At 48.1% G+C, this 27,455-nt stretch overlaps 1 protein-coding gene and 1 long non-coding RNA gene across 2 annotated transcripts; one reads left to right on the top strand and one right to left on the bottom strand.

The window, feature by feature from the left end:
* Window positions 1–185: 185 nt before the first annotated feature.
* On the top strand, window positions 186–17,251 carry GSG1L2 (GSG1 like 2). The gene is made up of 5 exons (XM_003996287.6): window positions 186–653; window positions 8,979–9,026; window positions 10,665–10,817; window positions 12,851–12,962; window positions 16,222–17,251. Exons 1-5 carry the CDS (start codon window positions 347–349, stop codon window positions 16,478–16,480), a joined length of 879 nt encoding a protein of 292 aa, XP_003996336.3. The 5' UTR covers window positions 186–346; the 3' UTR covers window positions 16,481–17,251.
* On the bottom strand, window positions 10,812–27,379 carry LOC109494181. The gene is made up of 3 exons (XR_002148814.2): window positions 27,188–27,379; window positions 20,117–20,263; window positions 10,812–11,031 (listed from the first exon to the last, which is right to left on the bottom strand). It is a non-coding gene; the product is annotated as an uncharacterized LOC109494181 (long non-coding RNA).
* Between the last annotated feature and the right edge of the window lie 76 nt (window positions 27,380–27,455).

Raw genomic sequence — 27,455 nt, 5'->3', positions numbered from 1 at the left:
GCAGTATGAAAGTAGAAAATGGTCACCATGGTGAATTTTGTCTTGTGCGTATTTTACCCCGGGTTTAAAAAGACAAAAACAGAGCCGGCATGGTCCTACACACCCACACCCTGGGGAGGGTGGGGGCGCGAACGCAGCTGATGGGAACACGTCGGCTTCGTGCTTTCTTTCTCCCATGGCTTCTCAGGCCACAGGCGCGCACACGGGCGTCACATGCTGGGGGGCCCCCGGGGATGGGAGAGAAGCCCGTAAGGGTGCCAGATGGCAGGGCTGAGAGGGGCGGGCAGCACGCGGAGGCGGGGAGGCGGCCCGCTGCTCATCCCGAGGCCGCACGCCTCCTCCAGCCATGGACGGGGCCGGGAGACAGCAGGTGCACGCCCTACTGCCCGTCTGCCTCGCCCTGGCCTTCTCCCTCGCCGCCCTGGGCAGCAGCCACTGGTGCGAGGGGACCCGCAGGGTGGCAAAGCCTCTGTGCCAGGACCTTCCGGGAGGGCTAGGATGCATTCATCTCAACAGGGGCCACGGCGGTGGCAGGAGGGACGACGAGAGCCAGGCCGTCCAGTACATTTGGGAGACGGGAGACGACAGGTTCATCCAGAGCCGGTTCCACGTGGGGCTCTGGCGGTCCTGTGAGGAAAACCTCGGCAGCGCAGGTGAGCGAGCGTGGCCGCAGGTGCCGGGGGTGGGGGCGACAGAGGCAGGGGCTCGGGAGCCGGGCTGCCTGGGTTTGAATCCCAGTGCTGCCGCTGACTGCCTCTGTATCCTTGGGTGAGCTTCTTCACCTCTCTGGGCCTCCGTTTTCTCATCTGTGAAACAGGATGACAGCAGTATGTCAGCAAGAATTATTATGAGGCATAAATGACTGGCTTCCCTGCCTTGCAACAGTGCCTGATGTGGGGTGTTTGTAAGAATGCGCTCGGACCATTTGCTAGTGTCTACCCAATCCCCCGAGAACCCAAAGTGGCCCCGTCTGAGCCTAAACCCCATCCTTGCGCTTTTTAGGGGGTCTTGAAATGGCAGGTTCTCAGGGGCACCTGGGGGGCTCCGTCGGTTAAGCGTCCGACTCTTGATTTCAGCTTAGGTCACGATCTCACGGTTCGTGGGTTTGAGCCCCGCATCAGGCCCCACACTGATAATGTGGAGCCTTCTTGGGATTCTTTCTGTCTTCCCCTTACTCTATCTCTCCCTCAAAATAAATAAATAAACTTGAAAATAAAATTTAAAAACTTACCAAAAAAAAAGAAATGGCAAGTTCTCTTGGAAAATTGACTTTTATCATCATCGGTGGGAAAGGATCCTCCCTCTTGGGGGGCACCTTCAAGAAGTAAGAATCCTTAACAAGCTAGACCTTTGTCTCTGGAAATCCTTGCAATAACCCTGCAGAGTAGGTATTATTTCCTCAGCTCACAAGTGAGGAAACTGAGGCTCAGAGTTTCAGGTCATATGGCTGGCGAGCCCAACCCTGCTTTTGCCATATTACTCAGCCCCGGTTCCATATCTTTTGAACTTCTGCCAGTTGGTAAGGGAAATGGGAGAGGAAGACAAGAGAGAAGAGGGAAGGGAATGGTTGGTATTTGGAACACCTATTTCAGAAAAAAAAATTTTTTTTTGTTTTACATCCTAAGGAACTAAGGAGGGAGGAGCTGAACTCTGCAGTGTCATACAGCCTGAGGGCAAACCCAAGTCCATGCTTGGGGCCACAATGCTCTGCCCTTCCTGCTAGAAAAGCACACCCCTCAAGGTGGAAAGGAGAGGATCTCCCCCCCCCTTTTTTCTCTTGACCTCAGGCTTAACACATTAAATTTCTTGACCAGCTTTTTGTTTTCCCTGGAGTTTCTAATTGCCTTTTTTCATCCTTATAGCATTAGAGGTTTCTTCTGAGGTCTAAGTAAAAGGCTCCAAGTAGGAACCCTCTCAATGCTGCTTACCCCTCTCCATCCTGCCCCATTGGGGGCCACCAAGGGGCAGTGCCTAGTCTTACCCTTCCATGTGTCTCCGTCAGTACATATGGCCTTTGCTTTAAGTGTGGTACACACGATACAACAGTACCTAGAGCTAAAGCTACTGGAGGGGCCCCCTGCCGCTCTCCTCTGGGGGGTGCCACTATCTTCCTATACGTCCTCTCTCTTTACCCCCACAGACACAGGAGGCTCATGATCCTGCATTCTGGAGGGCACTGAAGGCAGTCTCAGATTTTTAGTTTGTAAAATATAGTCACCAAACCCATAGGCAAGTTGCTTGGGAATTTCCACTCCTCTTCGAAGTCCCCACGTGAGGTCTGCCTACTTCTATTTCCATAGCTGCATATAAGCACCACTCCGGTTATCAAATGTTTGTTGTGCATGAGAATCGCCCAGCAAGTTAATACAAGTCCACGTGCCCAGTGCAGGAGATTCTGATTCGATAGATCTAAATGGGGTCTAGATATCCACAGTCTTTTTAAAAATATATATGTATATTTAAGTAAGGTAATATTTATACATAGATAAGAGATCAAATCATTTAAAAACACTTATAAGAGAAACCAACAGTCCCCTGCTGCCTTCCTGTTCTATAACCTGGTCCCACCCTTCAGAGAAACCACTTTTAGCTCAGTTGTTTCTTCTGGTATTTGCCTCCATGTTTCAAAAACCATATGCTGTCTTCATGTTAGACATGATTTATTGACTTCCTGTCATGACAGATAAGGATAAATCTCTCATACCACCACATCCTATGTCTGTTCTCCCATCTTCCTAATATACTTATATTGTTGTTTTCTATAAATCAATAAACCAATAATTATTTAGACTGTATAAATATTGTTCATTACAGAATCAAGGAGGTGCTACCAGTACATTAAATTTCTTGTACAGCCTTTTGCTTTCCCTGGAGTTCCTAATTGCCTTTTCTTTTCCCATCCTCATAGCATTGTTTTTTATTCCCCTCAGCTCTCTTTTCTATCTGGTGTTATCTGTATCTCTAATAAGCTCCCCTGGTGATTAAGACACACTCCAGAGTTAGAGAAGTATGCCCTGGGGTATAGCAAAGCCCTCTGGAAAGGGCGTTCCGAGCAGCATGGAGCAAATTTGCTAAAAAGCATTTCCTTGTCAAGCACAAGATGAGGGGAATGGGGGGATATAAAGGTGAGTGGACCACAGTGGTGAGGATCGAGATGAAACTAAAACAAGGAAAAATATGACCATGGTTACCACAAAGATTCACATATGATATCGGGATAGAAAGGAGAAAGAGGTTATTCACAGCTCTGGGCATGGCGAAGGCTTCATAAAGGAGGTGGCCACTGTACCAGGCCTCCAAGCAGGACTGTGACTTTAATAGATGGAGATTAGGATATTCCAGGCAGACAGGACAGAGTGTCTGAGGCAGAACAGTCCAGGTATTTGCATTAGAACACAAAGCAGGGTGGAAGCGGAAGCCTCGTTACAGAAGAACTTAACCCACATGTCTCTTCAGTGTCACCCGAGGCAACTCTCCTACCCTGCCATGCAAGGTCACGGTCACTCCAGGACAAGGATCTGGGCAAGACAGCAAGACAGTGTTCCCTAGAAAGAAACACCTAAATGAACAAGATGAGAAGCACTGCTTCTCAGGAGCCAGGAAATTAGACACCTGTCCCTGAGCTTTCTGGTAAAAACCTGTGACCCAGGTGGGAGGAAGGGGGCTCTCTCGACCTAAGCAGAGGCCGACAGCAGAGTTATGGGGCCGTGAGAAGACCTTTCACACTTCTTTCTCTAGAGACCCGGAATCTCCTTGACATTCTACCAACACACACACACACACACACACACACACACACACACACACACACACACAGCCTTCTCGTGGATCACACCTCTGCAAGGTTTTTAAATATATTGTCAGGAACACAGGCTGAATTCTAAGGAGGGTTGATGTTCTCAACGTTTCATGGACAAAGCCAAGTAGAAATAAAGAGTGGGATTCTTGACTCCTTTCTGATTTATGTGCATCTTATATACTTTTTTTTTTAATTTTCTTTTTTTTAAATGTTTTTATTTATTTTGGGGACAGAGAGAGACAGAGTATGAGCAGGGGAGGGGCAGACAGAGAGGGAGACACAGAATCCGAAGCAGGCTCTAGGCTCTGAGCTGTCAGCACCGAGCCCGACGCGGGGCTCGAACCCACAAACCATAAGATCGTGACCTGAGCTGAAGTCAGACTCTCAACCGACTGAGCCACCCAGACGTCCCTCATTCTTTGTAAAAGTCTTACCCAGACTCCCTCTTTCCCCCCACAGTGCCCAAAACTCAAGAGAAGTTGTCTTATAATTGCCAATGAATAATTTTGTGTCTATCAATCCAAAAAAAACCCTCTGCTCACATTTTTTATGCTTCCTAATAAGTTCATCCGAGTAAACCACAGTCTCTAAATACCGTCATCACTTTATTAAGAGCCAAGAAGAAGCATGTTCTCCAGAACACCTTTTTTTCCCTCGGAGAGATGTGATCACCTTCGTGTGTTATGAGACGCTCCCAGAGCAAAAAGCTTAGAATGAAATTTTTACTAAAGAGTAACTGAATTAACAGCAAACACACAAAGGAATAAAACAAAAGATACATGCCACAGGTCGCAAACCAATGCCCACAGAAGGTGGTAACAAAAGCAAATGAAGCAAGGTCATCAGAGAATACCAATGACCTTGAAACCTCATCCCCAGATAAAGAGGCAGCCCCTGGCTCAGCTCAACTTTATGGTCACGAGGGCTTACGTGCTCAATGTTGTCAGATCCTCCGAGTTTTGCAGAAAAGTAAAATACTTGGAGTTCCCCGTGAAAATCCCCAATTTTAAAGCATCTCGAAAACATTGCATAGGCCCAGGAAAACACACTGGCCGCGGAATATAGCCTGGGGCCCCCAGTTGAAGATCAGTCCCCATAAACATCTGCTCGTAAGTCTCATTTATCACAAGCGTCTGGGAGATTTGGGGTAGACGACAGAAAAGGATTACTCCCCTACTCACGCATACTCTCTCTCTCCCAAAAATAAATACACACAAAAAAAAAAAAGAAAGAAAAGAGAAGGATTACAGCTGGAGGTGAACGGGAGGGCACCCAAACTGCTCAAAGAGAGAGTCCCGGAGGAGGGGGGAGCTCAGGACACCTGACAGTAAGGACTCCATCCTGGGGAGGGTGCCCCTTGATCTGAGAAAGCCCAGGAAAGGGGTCTCGGGAAGTCCAACACCCCCTCCCCAGCTCTGATGTCCCCAGGGGCATCCCTGGATCTTTTCCTTCTGAATCAGCTCTGTCCTTACAAAAGCTGACCTTCCAGGGGAGGCTTATCCGGAGTGTGATTTTAGGACATCCTCTGCACAAGCCACCTCCTCCCATTCCTTTATGCCATTGTCTAAAGTGCCTTTAAATTTTTTTTTAATGTGTTTATTATTGAGAGACAGAGACAGAGTATGAGCAGGAGATGGGGAGAAAGAGAAGGAGAGACACAGAATCGGAAGCAGGCTCCAGGCTCCGAGCCGTCAGCACAGAGCCCGACGCGGGGCTCGAACCCACAGACGGAGAGATCATGACCTGAGCCGAAGTCGGACGCTTAGCCGACTGAGCCCCCCGGGGGCCCCTGCCTAACGTGCCTTTAAAGGGGTGCAGCGCCTCTGATCCCACACACTGAAATGGAGATTTGAAATGAAAGCGTCCAATCAATGAGCCAAGAAAAGGTGTCCGTTTCCAATTCTTCGCCGTTGCACTAAACCCCAAAGGTCAAGCACAGAGGGGCCTGGGCACCCCATAGAGGGGAGGGGGTGAGGAACAAGCAGACAGAGATGCCCGAGTCCAGCACTGGGGACCCGGACACCAGTTCCCAAGCTGGCATGTTGCCCTGCTTGGCTGGTGAAACTCTATCACCAAGCTCCGTTAACACCCGCCTCTCTGGCTTCGTGGGATTTATGAAGATTTTTCCTTTTAATCCCGCTAGCCTCATTCAAAAGGAACACCATTGCTGAGGATTCAGATTAATCAAGGGGTCGCGACGGCCTGACATCTGGCCCAGGCTGACCTCAGCCTTCTAAGCTATGGTGAATTCTCCTAATCTCCTTGGCTGGCCTCCGCTTTCTTTTCTGCCCTGCCCCTGGCTCTGCACCTGGCCTCCATTTTATTCCTGAGAGAAAGGGCGGCCCTCCAAGGAAGGCAAGAGAGAGAATTCGTCCTGCATGCATTATGGAGAAAGACAGCAGGTGGGTGATGTGCATAAGGCACTGGGTCTCAGGTGTTTCGATTCCTGACTCTACCGACCTGTTTGCGCCTGGCCTCCAGATCTGTCAAATGTGGCTGTGTGCACTTGTCTTTATCGATAACAAAACACTCAAAAAAAAAACCCAAATAAAAACATAAGGCAGTTCACAGAATCCTTTCGCAACTTTGTCATTGGAGGACTTCTATCACACCCATTGCACAGATGAAGAGACCGAGGTTCAGAGTGGTCCGATTACTGAATGGCAGAACCAGGCACAGAGGCCAGGCCTTGAGGATTTACGTGCCCCATTCTGTCCTTGACACGCACTTGTTCCCCCCTGCCGGCCTCACTCATTGGGTCTCGTGGGGATGACGCGGGGGCTTACGTGAAGAAGCGCTCGCCGGCCCCAAAAGGGCTCTCTGAGAGCAGCGTGAGTGTAGAGATGTCCCCAGTGCAATGGCGACTTCCTTGGTACAACCAGGAAAAACTGGCCGAAGTTTTGCTGCTGCGACCCTAACACCGTGCCCACTGCCAAAATTGGAGAATCTTCAGGAAAACGGTTGCACCCATCCAAAGTGGGCTTAATTCAAAAGCTGAAGAGGCCACCGCGGCTACAGATTGGCAGACGGGTCCCCATTGCTGTCATCCTCACTCCCAGGCTGTGTAAGTGCCCTCCCTCGGGTCATGTGACGGGTAAAGCCTGCGACACGTTCGCCAGAAAGAATCCCATCGGGGCAGCTCAACCAGGTGGCTGTATCATAAACCCAGCCTTTGTTCCTCTTCTTCCCAGAGCCCAGCAGAGGCGCAGGGCAGACGTGGGAAGCAGTGAGGCCCCAGGGCGCTTGGTGTTTCGTGAGGACAAGCGTGGCCAATCTGAAGGTCTGTGGCATTTAGACGTGCACCACCGTGAGCGTGCACCTGTTCGTGCGGACGGTCCTTCCCACATGACCCTGACGCGGTAGAAGGTGAACCAAAGGGAAGGGCTGTGTGTTGAGGAAGCAAGGCCATCAAAGAAGAGGAACCTTGACTCAGCACTGGAGGAATAGGGAGCCACTGCAGGTTCTTGAGTAGGAGAGTTACCTGGGGTTTTCTCTCCTACAAAGGAGAAATCATTTCTGAGGTCTAAAGATGTTCCCTCAAGCTTCCTTCTGTCCCTGAAAACTTCCAGGAAAGGTAGGTGACGTAACCCTGGCCCTCAGGATACTTACAGTGTGCTATATTTAATAACAATCTGTGCCCTAACCACATGCAAACAGCCCCCAGTACAACTCACTTTATTTCAGGGAGATTTCGGTGCGTAGGAACTGAGAACGGCTTTCCTGTCCATTATTTCATTAAATCCTTGACGCGAGGCCAACGCGGGGACCACTAAGCTTGGTTTAGGGCTGAGAAAGCCATTCCTTTGGAGAGGCAGTGATCTGTGCCCCAACTGGCCCTGTTTTAGTTCCCACCAGCCCAGACGGGGAGCAGCTCCGGGGCTCAGGCTTGTCTGCATCCTCCGGCACCTTCCGGGCTGTGCACCAGATTGCATCCAGTCAGTGATGCAGCGGGGGCGGTGTCCTAATGCGGCCCGAGTCCTAATGCTCCTGTACCGGTCACTTACCCTCAGGGATCCTTGGAGCCACTCCCCTGAACTCTGCAGGGAAGAAGCAGGTGATTGTGCAGGCATCTGGGCATCTGTCATGGCAGACGATACTCCCAGGCTTCCGGGACCCTTCCGGAACACGAAATAAGCAGCCTCTGGTACACACGCAGTAACTCCCCCCGTCCTTCCACACTCCAGAAAGCACGATGGGATGCCAACAGCGAGGTCGCTCGGTAACAGCTCTGAATCTGCTCCAGTGTGTTTTTTAAAATCATTACAGGGGCGCCCGGGTGGCTCAGTCGGTTAAGCATCTGACTTCAGCTCAGGTCATGATTTCACCGTTCGTGAGTTCGAGCCCCACGTTGGGCTCTGTGCTGACAGCTCAGAGCCTGGAGCCTCTTCCGATTCTGTGTCTCCCTCTCTCTCTGCTTCACTCCCCTGCTTGCACTCTGTTTCTCTCTCTCTCTCTCACAAAAATAAACATTAAAAATTAAAAAAAACAAAAATACAAACTTTGTTCCTTTCCCTCTAACCAGAGACGAACTGAGACTCATACCATAACGGAAGCTGTTTGGGAAGGTGAGAACCTGTGGTCTAAGGCTCACAGTATCAGCCCAGACCGGCTGGATTATGCCTCAGTAACAAACAACCCCCAAATCCCAGGGGTTTAAATCAACAAGTTCATCCCTAGTTCATTCCACATGTATTTTTTAGGTTGGCGAAGGGTGACTCCTCCCCACAGCTATCCAGGGACCCAGGCTGATGGGGACTCCATCGGGACAGGCGCTTCTGTTGGGGGGTGGGTGGGGTGGGTAGGGGGGTCAGCACATGTCTGTGAACAGTAAAGCCATCTGCCACATCCCCCAATCCTTGTTCGAAATGACCTGGGATAGGGGCGCCCGGGTGGCTCAGTCGGTTGTGCGTCCGACTTCGGCTCAGATCATGATGTCACGGTTCCCGAGTTCGAGCCCCGCGTCGGGCTCTGTGCTGACAGCTCAGAGCCTGGAGCCTGCTTGGGATTCTGCGTCTCCCTCTCTCTCTGCCCCTCCCCCACTCCTGCTCTGTCTCTCTCTCTCTCCATTAAAATGACCCTGGATAGACTGAAGGTGCTCGAAACACAGTCTGTCCCTAAGAGAGTGAGGGACAGAAACACAGTTACTTCTCCTTATGAGTATATTCTCTTTGTGTTCTAGGTGAAAAGTGTAGAAGTTTCCAGAGTATAATACCAGCTGAAGAACACGGTAAATACCCATGTTCTGTCCACCACAGCGCCTCACAGCGTGGGTCACTTTGATTGTGTGTGTTGGGGGAGACGGGGGGAGGGGCGGAGACACGAGAGAGCTCTTTGTGGTTTCTCCACAAAGTCAAGTCCAAGTGCTGGAACCACCTGCCCCCCTGCATGTGCCCTGTAGTCGTCAGGGGTGCTGGAAAAGGTGGTACAACCGACCTTGCCGGCGGGGAGGGGCGGGAAGCCCTGACCGGTAGTGTTTACCGGGTCCCAGGGCACGCATATGCCCACGGCGGCCCACGGCAGACGCAGGGCTGGGAAGAGATGTGCTCCCGCACGCTTCGTCTTGTCTGTGCCGCTCATCAAATCCGTGATGGTTTCGCGGGGTCTGTTTCCCCAGCGGGAGTGCAGGTTTTGTGAAGGCTGGATCTACACCTGTTTCGCCCATTGCTGGGGCCCCAGGACACAGCTCACAGACACCAGCTTCCCTCCCTGTTCCTCGGTCTTCTTACCTCCACCTGCAGCACAGTGTCTCCTAGAAGCGGGCGGGATGCCCTCCGGAGGGCAAAGGATCGGCCCACAGATACAAACAAGGTTTCGGGATCTCTAACCAGGGCTCCTAAACGCTCAGCCGCCTCTGCCTTCTTCCTTAAGTTTGGTGTCTTCTTTACAAAACCAAGATTGGGGCGCCTGGGTGGCTCAGTCGGTTGAGCGTCCGACTTCGGTTCAGGTCATGATCTCCCGGTTCATGGGTTCGAGCCCCGTGTTGGGCTCTGTGCTGACAGCTTGGAGCCTGGAGCCTGCTTCGGATTCTGCGTCTCCCTCTCTCTCTGCCCCAACCCACTCGCATCCTGTCTCTCTCTCAAAAATAAATAAAACATTATAAAAAAAAATAAAAAAAATAAGAAGACCAAGATAAAGTCTTCTGGTCAAATCCAAACAATGTACTAACTTCTGAACTGGGGAATAGAGAGGCCACCTCCCCCCCAGCCTCTCTCCTGTCCCCACATCAGACTCCTGCTTTATTGTTGTTGTTTTTATTTTTCCCCCTCCCAGCGAAGGACAATCTTTTTTTAAAAAATATTTTTAATGTTGATTTATTTTTGAGAGAGAGAGAGAGACAGAGCATGAGCAGGGGAGGGGCAGAGAGAGAGAGGGAGACAATCCAAAGCAGGCTCCAGGCTCTGAGCTGTCAGCACAGAGCCTGACGCGGGGCTTGAACTCACAGACCTTGAGATCATGACCTGAGCTGAAGTTGGACGCTTAACCGACTAAGCCACCCAGGAGCCCGTTTTCTGTTTCTTTTTAAATGCTGACAATCTCTGTATTTTATTTTTTAATTCTTTAAAATTTTTTAATGTTTATTTTTTGAGAGAGAGACAGAGCATGAGCAGGGGAGGAGAGAGAAAGAGGGAGACACAGAATATAAAACAGGCTCCAGGCTCCGAGCTGTCAGCACAGAGCCCGCCGCGGGGCTCGAACTCACAAACAGTGAGATCATGACCTGAGCCAAAGTCGGCCGCCCAACCGACTGAGCCACCCAGGCCACCCTGTTTTTGTGTCTTAGAAGGGAACAGGATCAAAGGGTTCGACATCACGGTGCTTCTGAACTCTCCAGGCTCAGGGTCTCTATCACCCTCACACTTTGCAGGACTTTTGTGGCTGTCCATTGGGGCCGAGATCCTGAACATCCTTCTGGTGTTGACGAGTGCCGTCCTCCTGGGCTCCGGAGTGAGTTCTCAGAGCGCTGGTTTCCGCTGGCTCAATGTGGATGCTTCTGTAGCCATCCTCACGGTGCTCGCAGGTACTTGTCGACAGCAGCCAACAGGGGATTCCCCACAGCCTGTCCCAGCGGGAGGGACAGAGCTCCGGGCTGTCTGTCCCCACTGCCAAAGCGCAGGCTGGCTCTTCTCCTGTCAATGGCCCGTTCAGCAGGACGGCTGGCTGGTCCACCGGAGAAGTCACTGCATAAATCCCACTGGAGGGGCAGGGGGCGGGGGAAAGCAATGATGCTTTGGCTGACGGATGAAAAGAAAGGGGATGGAAAATAAAATGTATTACTGGGTCTTTATCACAACCCTGGGAAGGAGACACATTGGCTCTGAGAACAGAAATTGCCTAATGTAGCACAGTAGTTTGTCAGGAAATCCTACCTGGGTGTCAGCTCTCTGCTACGTGAGTGCTGTGTGACCCCAGGCAAGTTGCTCAACCTCTCTAAGCCAGCTACCTCCAGTGGCTATAGTGATGACTAAGTAAATGCACCTACTCTGTGGGAAGAATGCAAGAAATGGTTGCTTGCTGAAAGTCATTATCAAGCTCGATGTACGTGTAAGAATAAAAAACTCCCTTTCTTTGGGGTGGCGGTCTTCCTTCTGTATCCTCCTCTGTATCAGAGCAGCTTCATTTGGTCTCCTGAGTGGCCTTTCCATCAAGAAAAGGACCCCCAACAGATGGCTTCCTTTGTTTCTCTGTCCCCATACCCCAAGCCCTGCTAACAGTGCATCAGTCCAGCTGGGAGCTCACTTCTGTGCGTGATAAGTATCAGGAGTCTTTCCCAAGCTTTATCATCAGCGAATAGGGTGATAAAATCCAATTTCTGGATCTTCATAACAAAGAGGTAGGCCATGGGCTCTTGGAGACTCCTCCCCAGGTCCTGGCACCCTCCAGTGCTCCCCCCGACCCCTGCCAAGGTCATGAGTAAGGCTCTTTCTGGATGTCTGTTCAGTTTAAGTGTGCAAACACAGTTTCAGGTAGACTGTTGGAGGGTTTACATCACAAGGACTTTAGATGGCCCATTAATATATAAATAATTGTCCCCACCAATTAAAACTCATTTCTATTTGGGCCCCTGAAGCTGATCCCTACCTGGCCACCATTGGCCATACATTTATCCAATGAAAACACGCGTGAGATTAGACTCCCAGCAAAAGAAAGACACAACAACGAAACAGCCAGCATTTAAAAATGAAATCCGGGGCGCCTGGGTGGCGCAGTCGGTTAAGCGTCCGACTTCAGCCAGGTCACGATCTCGCGGTCCGTGAGTTCGAGCCCCGCGTCGGGCTCTGGGCTGATGGCTCAGAGCCTGGAGCCTGTCTCCGATTCTGTGTCTCCCTCTCTCTCTGCCCCTCCCCCATTCATGCTCTGTCTCTCTCTGTCCCAAAAATAAATAAACGTTGAAAAAAAAATTAAAAAAAAAAAATTAAAAAAAAAATGAAATCCAAGGCAACTTCCTTGGGTTTTTTAATGTTTATTTATCTCAAGAGAGAGAGAAAGAGCTCGAGCAGGGGAGGGGCAGAGAGAAAGGAAGAGAAAGAATCCCAAGCAGGCTCTGTGCCATCAGCACAGAGCTCGAGGTGAGGCTCGAACTCACAAAACATGAGATCACGACCTGATCTGAAATCAGGAGTTGGATGCTCAATCGACTGAGCCACCCAGGCTTGCCCCCCGTACTCAGACTTTTCCCTAAAGTATCCCAGAGTTAGCAAACCATCCACACGCAAAAGAAGTAACAGAACAGAACCCCGTGGAGTGTGGCTTCAGGCCAAATGTGGTCCAAGGACCCCTCCGCGGTGCAGGGAAGGAGAGACTGGAGCATCGGTGCCTCTGAGCACAGGGACACAGGGACATGACACACGGGGAGAGGTGGCCACGGGAGGAACGACACGTCAGAGGAACACACGCCATATGCGTTCACAACAACGAGGAATTGGTATGAATGTGAGATGGGGGACCTGCTTGGAAGGGTCCAAGAAGGACGCTCCTGGGGTTGACATCCAACTCGTGCAAGGTAGGGAAACCCCATCGCCACCTGTGGCTCACAAAGCTTTCTTCGTGCAGGGCTCCTCGGGATGGTGGCCCACATGATGTACACAACCATCTTTCAAATCGCTGTGAACCTTGGTCCCGAAGACTGGAAGCCTCAGACGTGGGACTACGGCTGGTCATACTGGTAAGTTGCTGGCCGTGGTGCCCAAGCCCCGATGGCCCCGCAGGGTTACACGCAAGTTCTGTAAGACTACCGACTTTGGCCATTGCTCTGCCGTCTGACTTTGGGTTGATTTCTTAACCTTTCTGGAGCCCAGCTCTCTCATCTGGAAGGTGATGAGACCTGTCTCATGTGTCCCTAGGCATTCAAAGAGATTATGTTTGTGAAATCCTTGGCAAAGAGTGAAGCCCTCAAGAAATGGGGATACTGGGGGCTCCTGGGTGGCTCAGTCGGTTGAGTGTCCGACTTCGGCTCAGGTCATGATCTCACAGTTCATGGGTTCGAGCCTCGCATTGGGCTCTGTCCTGATAGCTCAGAGCCTGGAGCCTGGTTCAGCTTCTGTGTCTCCCTCTCTCTCTTCCCCTCCCCCACTCATGTTCTGTCTCTCTCTGTGTCAAAAGTAAACAAACATTAAATAATAATAATAATAATAATAATAATAATAATAATAATAAAATAATAATAAAAAATAAATAAATGGGGATACTGATGTTATCCCATTCTTAAACATGGCTTACGGGGAAGAGTCCTGAGTTATAATGCTGCCTAATAAATACTTCAATCATGAGAGACCCTGCCCCTGCTTCTAATGGACAGATAAGTTGTGTTCCTAACAGAAAGTCTCAGTCATGTCACATTATACAGGGGCGCCTGGGTGGCTCAGTCGGTTAAGCGTCTGACTCTTGATTTCAGCTCAGGTCATGATCCCAGGGTCGTGGGATTGAGCCCCGCGTTGGGCTCCACGCTGAGCTTGGGATTCTCTCTCGCCCTCTCTCTCCTCATCCCCCCACCCCTGCTCGTGATGTCTCTCAAAAAATGGTATTGGTTCCCATATCATTTTGTTTTGTTTTGTTTCCTATTACTTGTAATTACTTAACTTCTAATCAAAGAAGTACATACAAATAGTTTTTAAAACTCAAATAGTATTGAACAGGGGTGCCTGGCTATCTCAGTCCGTAGAGTGTATGACTTTTGAACTTGGGGCTGTAAGTCTGAACCCCACATGAGGTGTAGGGATTGCTTAAAAATAGTATCTTTTTAAAAAATCATGGGTTGGTTAAGCATCCAACTTCCACTCAGGTTGTGATCTCACCACTCGTGGGTTTGAACCCTGCGTCGGGCTCTGTGCTGACAGCTCAGAGCCTGGAGCCTGCTTGGGATTCTGCGTCTCCCTCTCTCTCTGCCCCTCCCCTTGCTCTCTGTCTCTCTCAAATATAAATAAAAACATTTAAAGATGTTTAAAAATTGAAAATAAAATGGCATTAAACATAGCAATCTCTCAATTCTGTCTCCCCCTATCCCACTCTTCCAGCCCCAACCAAAACCCTCCACATTCCTCTCCGCTCTGGACCCCCTGCCCGGAGGTTTGCCACAGTGCTGTGAGCAGAGAGCTGTTTCTGGGCCCCATGTCATTATCTTAGTTCACATTCACATTTTGTGGGAGCACATCCCCCAGTAGCTTTCTAAGAAAGGGTTCGAGGAGCAAAGATATTATTTTATTTCATGCATATTTGGAAATGTATTTATCCAATGCTCTATATTTGATAGTTTAGCAGCGTGCATAATCCTTTGTTGGAAATCATTTTCCCTTAAAATGTTGAAGGTGTGGTTCCATTTCCTTCTAGAATTGACTGCTTCTGGCACGAGTTCCGTACTATTCTGATTTATGTCCCTTTATAGGTAAGCTGCTGCTTTCTACTCTTTATTATTGGTATTCCGAAATGTCAGGATGATGCACCTTGGAGGGAAAATCTCTCATTCACACTCATTCTCCCTTTCCTGTGCTTGACGGGCCCTTCAATCGGAATATGCACATCCTAGAATTCTGGGTTTTTTTTTTTTCTGGTATTATTTCTTTGATTATTTCCATTTCTTAGCTTTCTGTTCCTTCTTTTTTACATTCTTTAAAAATGTCTTTATTATTTATTTTTGATAGTGAACGTGAGTGGGGGAGGGGCAGAGAGAGAGAGAGAGAGAGAGAGAGAGAGAGAGAGAATCCGAAGCAGGCTTCGGGCTCCGAGCTGTCAGCACAGAGCCCGATGTGGGGCTCGAACCCACAAACTGTGAAATCATCTCCTGAGCCAAAGTCAGATGCTTAACCGGCCGAGACACCCAGGCGCCCCATGGTTGTTTGTTTTTTAATGTTTATGTATTTTTTAGAGACAGAGTGTGAGCAGGGGAGGGGCAGAGAGAGAGAGGGAGACACAGAATCCGAAGCAGGCTCCAGGCTCTGAGCTGTCAGCACAAAGCCCAACACGGGGCTCGAACCCACGAACCGGGAGATTGTGACCTGAGCCGAACTCAGATGCTTAACCTACTGAGCCACCCAGGTGCCCTAGGTCTTTCTTGTTTTCTAATTATTCCTTTTCTAAATATCCTGATCTTGCTTTGTTCATGCGATAGCTTCTCATATGTCTCTGTAGATAGTAATCAAAAGGTTTTCTTCTTGGTGTTTTCTTCTGTTCTTAGCTCTTTTCTTTGGATTTTTTTTTTTCTGTTTGTTGTTGGTCTTTCCCCCTAGATGTTGGTGTCCTTGAGGGTCAAGTCATGTTTAGGGATGATTGGAAACTCTGGAGCGAGTTTAGAACTTAGCTACAGTAGGCTTCTTTGTAGGTAATTGGAGGTGGAGGCTTCTCTTCTACCTGGGAATTTCGTCCCCCGAAAACATACACTCGTCACTTGGCAGAGGTTCTTTCTTTTTCATTCCTCCTTGTTCTGCGGAAGATGAAAAGTGTAGCTAGACCATCATCTCGGAACGCAACAGGTTTCCAGAGGGTGGGGATATAAAGTAACAACACCCAGGGCTGGTGTCCTGCTTTAGAGCCAAGAACAACAATAACAAAAAAGCAACACTTCTGTGTCAGCAGATCCCATGCTGAGTACTTCCCACACATTAGTTCATTAAATTCCTCACCACCGCCCTGTGTGCAGTGTTACTATCTGTCAAGTTTTGCAGATGAGGAAACTGATACAGAGAGGTGAAGTCATCAGCTCAAGGGTGCACAGTTCCTAAGAGATGGGCGTAAACCCGCAGTGCACATTGGGCACAATGACTCCGAAATCTTTTCTCTTAACAACACTGTTGGCTGGTGTCCGAAACTTGTGATCCAAAGTCCGGGTCCGAGCTCAGTGGAACTACGAGCTGGATTTTCATCAGACTGACCTCCCGCAGGAAGGAAACCACAGCCCCACACTCTTCCCTAACTGTGCCTTTTGTTGACAGCCTCGCGTGGGGTTCTTTCGCGCTCTGCATGGCTGTGTCGGTCATGGCCGTGAACAGATACACGGCAGCCCGCCTGGAGTTCATAGAGAAGCAGAGGGTACGGAAAGGCAGTAAGCACTCTCAACACAAATTCCCGGAACCCAAGGCTTCGGAAAGTGTTCGGGAAATGGAAGCTGCTCCCAGCCCTGCCGGGCATGCCCTTGTGAGTGCATCTGAGCACCTGCCACCAAATGCCCCAGGGAAGGTGTCCATGTGCTAGTCACAAGCTACCAGCTCTGCAGAGGCAGGCCAGCCAGGCACTTACGTCCACAACGAACATCTCTGGGGTGGACTTCAGAAGGCTGTGGTCCGGGTAAACCTTCTACCCATCATCTTACCCTTCATTAAACACCTTTGGCTTCAGCTACTGGTTCCCGGTAAAATGCCAGTATCTTTAAGTGAGATCACTCTTACAGAAGATATCAACCATTGACACTCTAGTATAAATCAGCATCTCAGGTTTTCCTGACAGTGAGTTTAATCAAGATAACCAAAGGAGATGGGACATGTGAACACTTAGGGTAAGAAGTTTTGAAGACAGGGGAAGGCAAGGTTCTAACTACCAAAAGTATAAAATGTGTTGCCCGCACATGTTTGTTGACGGAAGAGTATCCAGAATTTTTTCCCCTTAATTAACAGACACAGATTGATAGCATGTGTGACTATCCCATACTTCCTTTTTTTTATTTTCATCAAGAAGCCACGAATTGAAATTAAAAAAATTAGTTTTGTGTTACTTTAAATATATATTTTCTTCGAAATTTCCTAATTTCTACCTATAGTAAAATCTACTTAGAAGCATAATCAAATGATAAAACAAAATGAGAACAGCCGGATGGAATGACACCTTATCGCAACCAAGTAGAACAAATGTTGGAAATGTTGTACTTAAATTGCTAGGCACTTTTGCTTCTAAAAATAAACATTGCTATGGGGCTTCCTGGTGGCTCAGTCGACTGAGCGTTCAACTTTGGCTCAGGTCGTGATCTCATGGTTTGTGGGTTCAAGCCCCGCGTCAGGCTCTGTGCTGACAGCTCGGAACCTGGAGCCTGCTTCGGATTCTCTGTCTCCCTCTTTCTCTCTGCCCCTCTCCCACTCATGTGCTCTGCCTCTGTCTCTCTCTCAAAAATAAACATTTAAAAAAAATTTAAAAAAAACATTGCTAAACGTGCAAGTTTTGTTTAAAGCAGTGGTGTTCTGCATGGTTCCTAATGTGTTGTTATAATATTATATAAACTTATCTTATATTTTAAACTAACATATCATCGAGGCCACAGGTTGCTGAACACATAATTTAGGTTGCTGTTTTTCTTTTTAAATAAGCTGCTAAATTACAACAACCCTAATTATGCCCTAACTTAGATTCGTCTAAAGAAAGTATTCATGTGTTTAGTGAACGTGTCATTTCTGGAAAAATGAACAAACCATCCCTGAATGTTACGAATAAAATCACTTGATATGCTTATGCCGAACGGTAGCCACAGAATAAGGAGAAATCAGCTAAGTTCTTCATGTTTGGGGCTCTAGTCAGGTATGTGCCCAATGAATGACGGTCGCATGGAATTTTGGGGTTTGTCGAACCAGGCATATTTGGAGAGATGTCGGATGGATTTTTGCCAGCATAAGCCCAACCAGGAGGGCGTGCTGAGGTCTCCTGCACTGTTTCCTCACCTAGAGCAGGGGGGTCCGTACCCAGTGGCCTCTGCCCTCCACAGTGTACACGGTCCTTGTATGGTTCATAACCCCTGTGTGTCCACGTAGGAAAGGTTCACAAAGAGACACTCATTTCGCTTTTAAAAAGCAAAGCAAGGGGCACCTGGGTGGCTCAGTTGGTTAAGCATCAGACTCTTGATTTCGGCTCAGGTCATGATCTCGTGGTTCCTGGTTCCAGCCCCCATCAGGCTCTGTACCGACAGCTCAGAGCCTGCTTGGGATTCTCTCTCCCTCTCTCTGGCCCTCCCCTGCACGCACTCTCTCCCCCCCCCCACAAATAAATAAAATAAACTTAAAAAAAAATGTAAAAAGCAAAGCAAAACAAGACACATCTGTGCAGAATGCGGTAGAAGGTTCCAGAGAGAAAAACGCATTTTCTGGAGCCACATGAGAGAAGCTGATGTCATCGGAGGGCCCAGGTGGCACTTTGAGAGACAAGCAGTGACCAGATGCCGGGGCAGGACACAGGGTGCTCGATCCCTGAGGCTCCGGCCAAAACTGAATCTTTGCTACATCCTCTGAGCTCCCAAGACACTTTTCTTCCTTCCAAGTGTTTTAAAGTGTTGATTATATTAAAGTATATAACCCACATAACCCTAAATGCATCGCTTAGTGAATTTTCAGGCAGTGAACGTAACCTGTACCCACCACCCACATCAAGAAACAGGGGCGCCTGGATTGGCGGGGGGGGGGGGGGCGGGGGTGCTCAGTCTGTTAAGCGTCCAACTTTGGCTCAGGTCTTGGGTCTCGTGGTTTGTGAGTTCGAGCCCCACATCAAGCTCTCTGCTCTCAGCACAGAGCCCGCTTCAGATCCTCTGTCCCCCTTTCTCTGTGCCCCTCCACCCCACTCTCTCTCTCTCTCATCCTCAAAATAAATAAATAAATAAATAAATAAATAAATAAATAAATAAATAAATACATTTAAAAAAAAAGGGAGGGGCGCCTGGGTGGCGCATTTGGTTAGGCGTCCGACTTCGGCCAGGTCACAATCTCGCGGTCCGGGAGTTCGAGCCCCGCGTCGGGCTCTGGGCTGATGGCTCGGAGCCTGGAGCCTGTTTCCGATTCTGTGTCTCCCTCTCTCTCTGCCCCTCCCCCGTTCATGCTCTGTCTCTCTCTGTCCCCAAAATAAATAAACGTTGAAAAAAAAATTAAAAAAAAAAAAAGGGAAAAGAGCCAAGGTGTCTCAGTTTCATATAGCTTTGCTCTAAGACAGACCCCGGTGGATTTTAATTCCTCGGTATATTGAAATGATGTATTTATATACCTGTTTCACTCTTACAGATTGTAAATTACTTCTCTAGGGCAAGGACTGTTCTCTGCATTCCCTGACATCTAAGACCATGGTGCAAGAGTAGAAAATCCTCAGACACACAGACATATTTGTATATATGTGTGTATGTGATGTGTGCATTGGGAGAATATCTATCAATGAATATATATATGTAATATATACATATATAAATATATATTTTATATATATACACACACACACACACACACGCACACATATGTTCTATCAAATAGACCATTTTATTTTTTAGAATTTTGAAGGAATTAATATCGATTGTAACTGAGGGCACGGATTCTGGAGCCAGACTGCCTCAACAGAAACCTCAGCTCCCCCCACCTTGACCTTGGGTGAGTCACTTGTCTGTCTGTGCCTCAGTTTTCTTATCTGTAAAATGAGAGAATAGCCCTTTTTCGGGGATTGTGAGGACTAAGTGGGTTAATGTGTGTGAAGATCTTAGAATAATACTTGGCATTTAGCGAACAAAACAGAAGGATTAACCGCTAAGATCTGCCATGTGCAAAGCACTGTGTCGGGTCCTCTGGGTATTTAAGGAAACCAGATGGAGTCTGAGCCCCTGCCAGCGAGGTGGGGAAACAAGAGTGAAATCTCAGTGGCCGCGCCGGGGAGAAAGCCAGGATCCAATGAATGCCAATCCACCAACCATTTTTAGCCTGGACACCATCCACCCTGAGTTAACCATTCGGTGACTTTCCTCAGGTGTCTACAATGCTCCAGGCACGACACCATTCCTCCTAGAAGTAAGGACTCAACCTTTGCCCTTTTCTGGTATGAGCTGAATGCCTGTTTGGGGTCCGTTGGTACAGAACTGGTCCATGTCTACGGTCTACTGACTTCAACAACAGATGAGTCAGTCTCCAAGATACTGGCATTCAGTTGTTCTGACTAAGGAATCCATCATGAGAAGCAGCCAGCAGGGGCTCCCGATGGCCTCCTCCAACCAGGCTCGGAGGACTGGAGGGCAAAGGGTCCATGTCTCCTCTTACGAGGTAGGTGGCAAAAAAAAAAAAAAAAAAAAAAGATGGCGGCTGACTCAAAATATTCTGACTCTACACAACAGCACGTTTATGAAGGTGGTAGTATTGGGGTCTCCATTTCCAGAAGATGGCCATGAGATTCAGGTTTAACTGTATGCCTGAGACTGTAGAAAAAGTCAGGAGCGGAACGGAGATTCAGACTCAGGGCTGGAAGGCTCCTGGGGGCAGAGTGGGAGACAAATCCCCTCCTCTCCTTCCTCCCTAGGTGACACTGTCCAAGGGCAGGGCCCTGGACATCTTGTGGGAGGAGTCAAGGGGTTGAAAACGCCAGGAGGAAGCCATTGAGGGAGCCCTTCTCTCTGATCCAGAGACGGGTCAGGGCAATTTGAAGCTACACTCAATTCAAAACATGGCTTCTGCTTGGGACCAAGGATACTGAAGAGGCTCCAGGTAAGAAGACAGGCGGGGGGCTTGCTCTGCGTTAGACTGCGGCTTTCATGCCCCAGGTTTCCCGGAATGGCCCCCAATCCCACAGATGCATTCACACTGCTCAGTCTGAGTTCTCAATTCTTGGACTAGAAAATACCTTTATTTCAGGGTCAGGCCAATCTTTAGGCTTCTCTCCTAAAGTAGGGCTATAAAGTAGACTGGGATTTGGAGCAAGAATCTCTTTGTAGACTAAGCAACATGCTTTGGGTTGGAATATCCCTTGTCTATGGCAGTCAAGCCATAAACAGAAAAAGGAACCCCCCCCCCTTAGTGGATGTGAGTTTTCACTGTTCCCCCTGAGAGCTGCATCTGAGCCCAAACATAGGTCCACGCCAGAGATCCTGCTGCCCTGTCCTGCTTTTCTGCATCTCCAGGGCCATGGGGAAAAGTGGAAGCTGCCTAACATTATTCAACCAAGCTCCAAGGGCCGGTGTCCCCGAGCATCTCTCAGACATAGCAAGGCTCTCATCCAAATATCAAGGTATGCAGAAGACCATGTTTTCAAAGCGTCAGGTGCAGGGAGCTTGGATGGGTCGTGAGCCACCTTGCAGGGCTGGCTTGTTATGGAACCATGGACAGTAAGACTGAAGGAGAACTGAACTCATGATAATCTTCACACAGGAGTTCCTGTCAATGTCTCCACTGGCTCCACATGACTAAAGTCAAGGTCACCACTCAGACCTTATCTCACTTGACCAACCAGCAGTATCAGATGCAGGCGGCCACCTCCTGCTTCAAATACTGTCTTCACCAGGCTCCTGGACACTGCTCTCTTATGTCTCCCCCACCACACTGGCCACATCTATTCAGTCTGCTTTGATGACACTACTTCAAGTCCCTAGTCTCTGGATGATGGGAGTACCAAAAAGCATAGGCCTCCAATATCCTCCCTGTCTACACTCAAGTCTTAGGAGAGCTTGCATGTCATTGCATGTCTAGAAATACCACCTACCTGTGATAACTCCCAAATGTATAACCTGAGCCTAGACCTCTCTCAGCTGGACATACCTCCAGAATGGCTTACCCAACTTCCCACTCAACACCTCCACTTAGATTTAACTGGGTTGCAAAATTAACATAGAACGCAACGTGGAATTCACCCACATCCCCAATCTCTGCCTCCTGCAGTCTTCCCCATCTCAAAAGAAAAAAAAAAGAAAATAAATAAAGAAGGAAGGAAGGAAGGAAGGAAGGAAGGAAGGAAGGAAGGAAGGGAAGGAGGGAGGGAGGGAGGGAGGGAGGGAGGGAGGGAGGGACAGAGGAAGGAAGGAAGGAAGGAAGGAAGGAAGGAAGGAAGGAAGGAAAGATGGGAGGGAGGGAGGGAGGGAGGGAGGAAGGAAGGAGGAAGAATAGATGGGAGGGAGGGAGGGAGGAAGGAAAGAAGGAAGGAAGGAATGATGGGAGGGAAGGAGGGAGGGAGGGAGGGAGGGAGGGAGGGAGGGAGGGAGGGAGGGAGGAAGGAAGGAAGGAAGGAAGGAAGGAAGGAAGGAAGGAAAGATAGGAGGGAGGGAAGGAGGGAGGGAGGGAGGGAGGGAGGGAGGAAGGAAGGAAGGAAGGAAGGAAGGAAGGAAGGAAGGAAGGAAAGAAGGAAGGAAGGAAGGAAAGTGAAGAGTAACTCTATCCTATTAGTCATTCAAGTCAAAATGTCAAAATCTGGGAGTAATCTTGACTCTTGTCTTTCCTTTATTCCCCTCCGTCCAACCCATGAGCAAATCCTGTCTGCTCTACCTTCAAATCTGTCTGAATCCAGGCACTTCTCACCACCTTGACTTCTACCCAATGAAGCCAAGCCAAGGCCACCATTACTGCTTCCCTGGGTTACTGTCACAAAAGTCTCCAGCTGCCTCTCCACTTCCATCCTTGTCCCCACACAACCTAGTCCCAGTACAACAGGTGTATGTGAAAGTCAAATCACATCTTTTCTCTCCTCTGGACACTCCAAGGATTACCATCTCATTTAGAGCAAAAGCCAAACATTGAACCATGTCCTACAAGATATGTAGGCCCTCCAACAGACACATGATAAGATGCTCAGCATCACTCATCATCAGGGAAATGCAAATCAAAACCACAACGGAAAAGGAACCCTTGTGCTCTGTTGATGGGAATGTAACTTGGTACAGCCACTCTGGAAAACATTATGTAGGGCCTCAAAACATTAAAAATAGAAATACTGGGGCACCTGGATGGCTCTGTTGGTTAAGCACTGACTTCAGCTCAGGTCATGATCTCACAGTTCAAACCCCCGCGTCGAGCTCTGTGTGGAGAGCTCAGAGCCTGGGTCTCCCCCTCTCTCTCTGCCCCTCCCCAACTTGTGCTCTGTTTCTGTCTCTTAAAAATAAATAAACGTTAAAAAATAATAAAAAAATAAAAACTAAAAATAGAAATACCATATGATCCAGTAATTTCAGTACTGGGTATTTACCCAAGGAAAACAAAAACACTATCTTGAAAAGATATATACAGCCCTATACTTACTGCAGCATTTACAACAGCCACACTACAGAAGCATTCCAAATGTCCATCAATACATAAGTGGATAAAGAAGATATATGTATGCAATGGAGTATTATTCAGCCATTAAAAACAACATCTTGCCGTTTGTGACAACATGGACATATCTTGAGGGTATTAGGCTAAGCAAACTAAGTCAGAGGAAAACAAATACTGCATGAAAACCCAAAATAAGCAAACAAAAACTAGACGCTTAAATACAGAGAACAAACTGGTGGTTTCCAGAGGGGTGTGGTTGGGGGATGGGTGAAATAGAGAGAAGAGACTAAGAGGTACAAATTTCTGGTTATAAAATAAATAAATCATAAAGATGAAAAGCACAGAATAGAGAATAAAGTCAATAATATTGTAATTACATCATACAGGACAGATGATGACCACACTTATCAAGGTGAGCATTGAAAATGTATAGAATTTTCAAATGAGTATGTTGCACACCTGAAATTACTATAAGATTACATGTTAATTATGCTTCAATAAAAAACTGGGGTGCCTGGGTGGCTCAGTCAGTTGAGTGTCTGACTCTTGATTTCAGCCCAGGGTCATGATCCCAGAGTTGTGGGATCAAGCCCCACACTGGGTTTGGAGCTGAGTGTGGAGCCTTCTTAATATTCCAAGCACATTCTGCCTCAGGGCTTTTGCACTTTGCTGGTCCCTTTGCCTAGAACATCTGTCCGGCACAGATCCCCATCACTTCCTCAGGCATCCATCAGTTCCTCATCGTCTTTTTACCAACGCTCTCTGATCACCCATGAAATCAGAGGGACTTATTCTCAGTTTGCCTCTTCCCCTCTCCTGTGATAGATGCTGTGATGTGTCACTCAGGTTCCTCTTCACTGATGGATTTGTTGCCCCAGCTGTTGGTAGTGCAGTCAGCGGACAGCCAGCTCTCAGCGCCTTCAGGGATCACCTCAGTTAGAGAGAACTGACCTTTGGCCCAAGCAGGTAGAGAAGGCACTAGTACGTTGCATTAAAACTCCGTGATACCCACCTGTGCTCATTGATGGCCTTTGCTTTCCGTTAAAGGAAAATGGTAGGTAGGGATGGTTTACAGATGAGTCTGTCTGACACATTGGCATCAGCTAGAGGCAGATGATCCCGTTCAAGAGTGGCTCTGACACACGGTAGAGAAGGAAGACCTTCTGTGCACAGAACTCGAGCAGTACCTATTGTCCACTTCCTTTGGGTGGAAAGATGGCCTGAGTTACAGATCTACACAGTCATATTGGTAGTTGGGTTGGCCAACAGGTTGGAGACTATGGAAAAAGAATTGGTGACAAGAAAATTTGGGGAAGAGTTGTGTGGACATTCGCCTTGTAATGACACTTGAGTGTGAATGAGTATGAAGGTATTTGGTCCTGTGAGCATGGCCTCAAGAGACTAATCATTGTACAGGGGCTGTTGTTAATCAGGTGGGCAAGATACCCTTGCTGTTTCTGTTGGTCTGCTTCTCTGCCCAGCCAGCCCCATGCTTGTTCAAACACACCACAGTGTCAGAGACTGGAAAGATGGCCATCAAGGTATTTCCTCCTGCTTTGGCCCGTTTTCACAGACAGTAGCAGCTACTTTCCATGGCTATAGAATATGCTAGATGCAACACCCCCCCCCCCACCGACCCTGACCCCAAGTTCTACCTCCTCTCATTGGGCTGCAGTAATTCTTTTTCTATCCCTTGTCTGAAGGGGTGCCAACAGCTTTTCACTGTTGCTGGTCTCTGGGTGCCTCAGTGGCCCTGGTGTACGTATCCTTAACCCTTTCACAGCCCTGCAAATGACCCTCCCATTAAAGTCTCTTGAACCATCCAGGGAGATTTTGTCTCCTGCCTGGACACCCAGGGATTCCCTGGGTTTTGTTTTCCTCTTAGAGGACTTACCACCTTCTGACATACTACAGGATTACTTCCTTGTGGATTCACTGTCCGCTTCCCAACACCAGGTGGTCAGAAAGCTCCGTGAGGGTGAGTACTCTCTCTCTGTCATTCAGAGTTGTGTTCCTCACACATAGATCCCTTCTTGGCTCATGATAGCTGAGCAATAAATAATGGTTGAGAAATAAATGACAGAATCAATGAATGACATTTCTGGACATTCTGGAAACATTAAGCTCCACATCTGAGGATGCTTGCTAGTCTTTAGGTGGATGGTTGGTCAATGATCACTGTTTACAGCAGCGTAGAAACTATACCTGGAACATCCTTACGATGGCGTGGAAGAGGCAGATAATTCTGCTAGCGCACCTGATCATGGATAACCACCGTCATCCACATCTACTTAAACAGAAAGACTGCCATGAACTATTACAGGAGACCCAGATAGTTACCCTTTCATAAAGGACCTTGTACTGCTGTGAGGCTTGCCATCAAATACAGGTGTAAGTTGTCCAACCACAGCAGTGGCCACACTTGAACAAGGGAACTGAAGAACTTGTATGTTGACTAAGCCAACCTTGGCAAGTAGACATTATACCACTCATAATATTTTCAGCCTCCCAACGTAGGCGGGTCCTCTAAAAGAATGCTCATTAGAAATTTCCTCGTTCTTAATTTCAAAGAACAGTTCTATTAAAAAAAAAAACAAAAACACACCTCCGTCCCAAGTGGCACTGTCAGGGGAACGAAGTAAAAATGCGAGGCATGTTCACACACCGAATGAGTAATCTCCAACTTCACACAACAATATGGATAAATCTTCAGCAAAACAGTAACAATTTCGTGAATCTATTTTTTTCATAACATTTATTTATTTTTGAGAGACAGAGCATGAGCAGGGGAGGAGCAGAGAGAGAGGCAGACACAGAATCTGAAACAGGCTCCAGGCTCCGAGCTGTCAGCACAGAGACCGACATGGGGCTCGAACTCACGAACCGCGAAATCCTGAGCTGAGCTGAAGTCGGACACTTAACCGACTGAGCTACCCAGGTGCCCCGAGATGGCCACCTTTAAAGGCATTTATTAAATAAACTTTTTTATAATAAAATTATATAAATATTATAAAAATATATTTATATTTATACTTATAAATATAAAATAATAAAATATTAATAAATATATATTTTTAAGTTTATTTATTTATTTTGAGAGAGAGAGAGAGAGAAAATGAGCATGGGAGGGGCAGAGAGAGAGGAGAGAGAAGATCTGTCAGCACAGATCTTCACACTGTCAGCACAGAGCCCGACTGGGCACTTGAACTCACGAACCGTGAGATCGTGACCTGAGCCGAAACCAAGAGTCAGATGCTTCACCCCACTGAGCTAACCAGGTGCCCTTAGGGCATCATTATGACTGGTCGTCTGGTTTCTGGAGGTTTGAATGCTTGAACTGGTTCTTAGCTTTTGATGTGTTTTCATTTCTAATCCTATCATGTTCCCTTATGTAATTAAGATATTTCACATTTGGGATAAATTCTTACTATTCTTTTTTTTAAGACTTCATTTATTCTTTTTTATAAATTTATTTATTTTTGAGAGGGAGAGAGGGACAGAGTGCAAGCAGGGGAGGGGCAGGGAGAGAGGGAGACACAGAATCCCAAGCAGGCTCCAGGCTCCAAGCTGTCAGCCCAGAGACCGATGCGGGGCTGGAACCCATGAACCACGAGATCATGACCTGATCGAGCCACCCAGGCACCCCCATGACTTTATTTTTAAGTAACCTCTACGCCCAACACGGGGCTTGAATCCACGACCTTGAGATCGAGAGTCATGCACTCCATCGACTGAACCAGCGAGGCACCCCAAATTCTTAGCGTTCTTAATCATTCCGGAGGATAATAGCTATCTTCTTGGACATAGTATCTTAGTCTGTCCCCGCAAGAGCCCTGCAAGATGACTATGTTACGCCCACTTTATAGATAAGGAAGCTAAGACCCAGGGAGGTGAAAGAGCTTGACTAGGAAGAAACACCCCCACACTCTGTTCAGGTCACACCTACCAGGGGTTCATTCTGCAACAGGCTCCATTCTTCTTAACGGTTCTTCTATGCTTTTCATCACCTGATCCAAGGGTTACAGGAACAGAGCACAGGGATGTTTGCCTGAAAATCCCAGGTCCCGATCCCTAATCCCCAGCCCCGAACAGCAGAGGAACCCCATAACAGTCAGGCAAGCCAGAGAGCTTTAAAAGCCCTGGCAAGAGCTCTGAAATCAGACCCGGCCAGCATGTGTCCCTGAATATCAGAATAGACACTATATTTACCCTGA

The sequence above is a fragment of the Felis catus genome, chromosome E1 (assembly GCF_018350175.1).
Source record: "Felis catus isolate Fca126 chromosome E1, F.catus_Fca126_mat1.0, whole genome shotgun sequence".
Lineage (NCBI taxonomy): Eukaryota > Metazoa > Chordata > Mammalia > Carnivora > Felidae > Felis > Felis catus.
Note: the sequence above shows the minus strand (reverse complement) of the source record. Positions and strands in the feature narration are given on the sequence as shown.

Bases quoted from the DNA above. Each gene is read 5' to 3' on its own strand.
- GSG1L2 (XM_003996287.6), top strand. From the start codon at position 347: ATGGACGGGGCCGGGAGACAGCAGGTGCACGCCCTACTGCCCGTCTGC. The intron at 654-8,978 runs GTGAGCGAGCGT...TTTGTGTTCTAG, and splicing joins GGAAAACCTCGGCAGCGCAG to GTGAAAAGTGTAGAAGTTTC. The intron at 12,963-16,221 runs GTAAGTTGCTGG...TTTTGTTGACAG, and splicing joins GACTACGGCTGGTCATACTG to CCTCGCGTGGGGTTCTTTCG.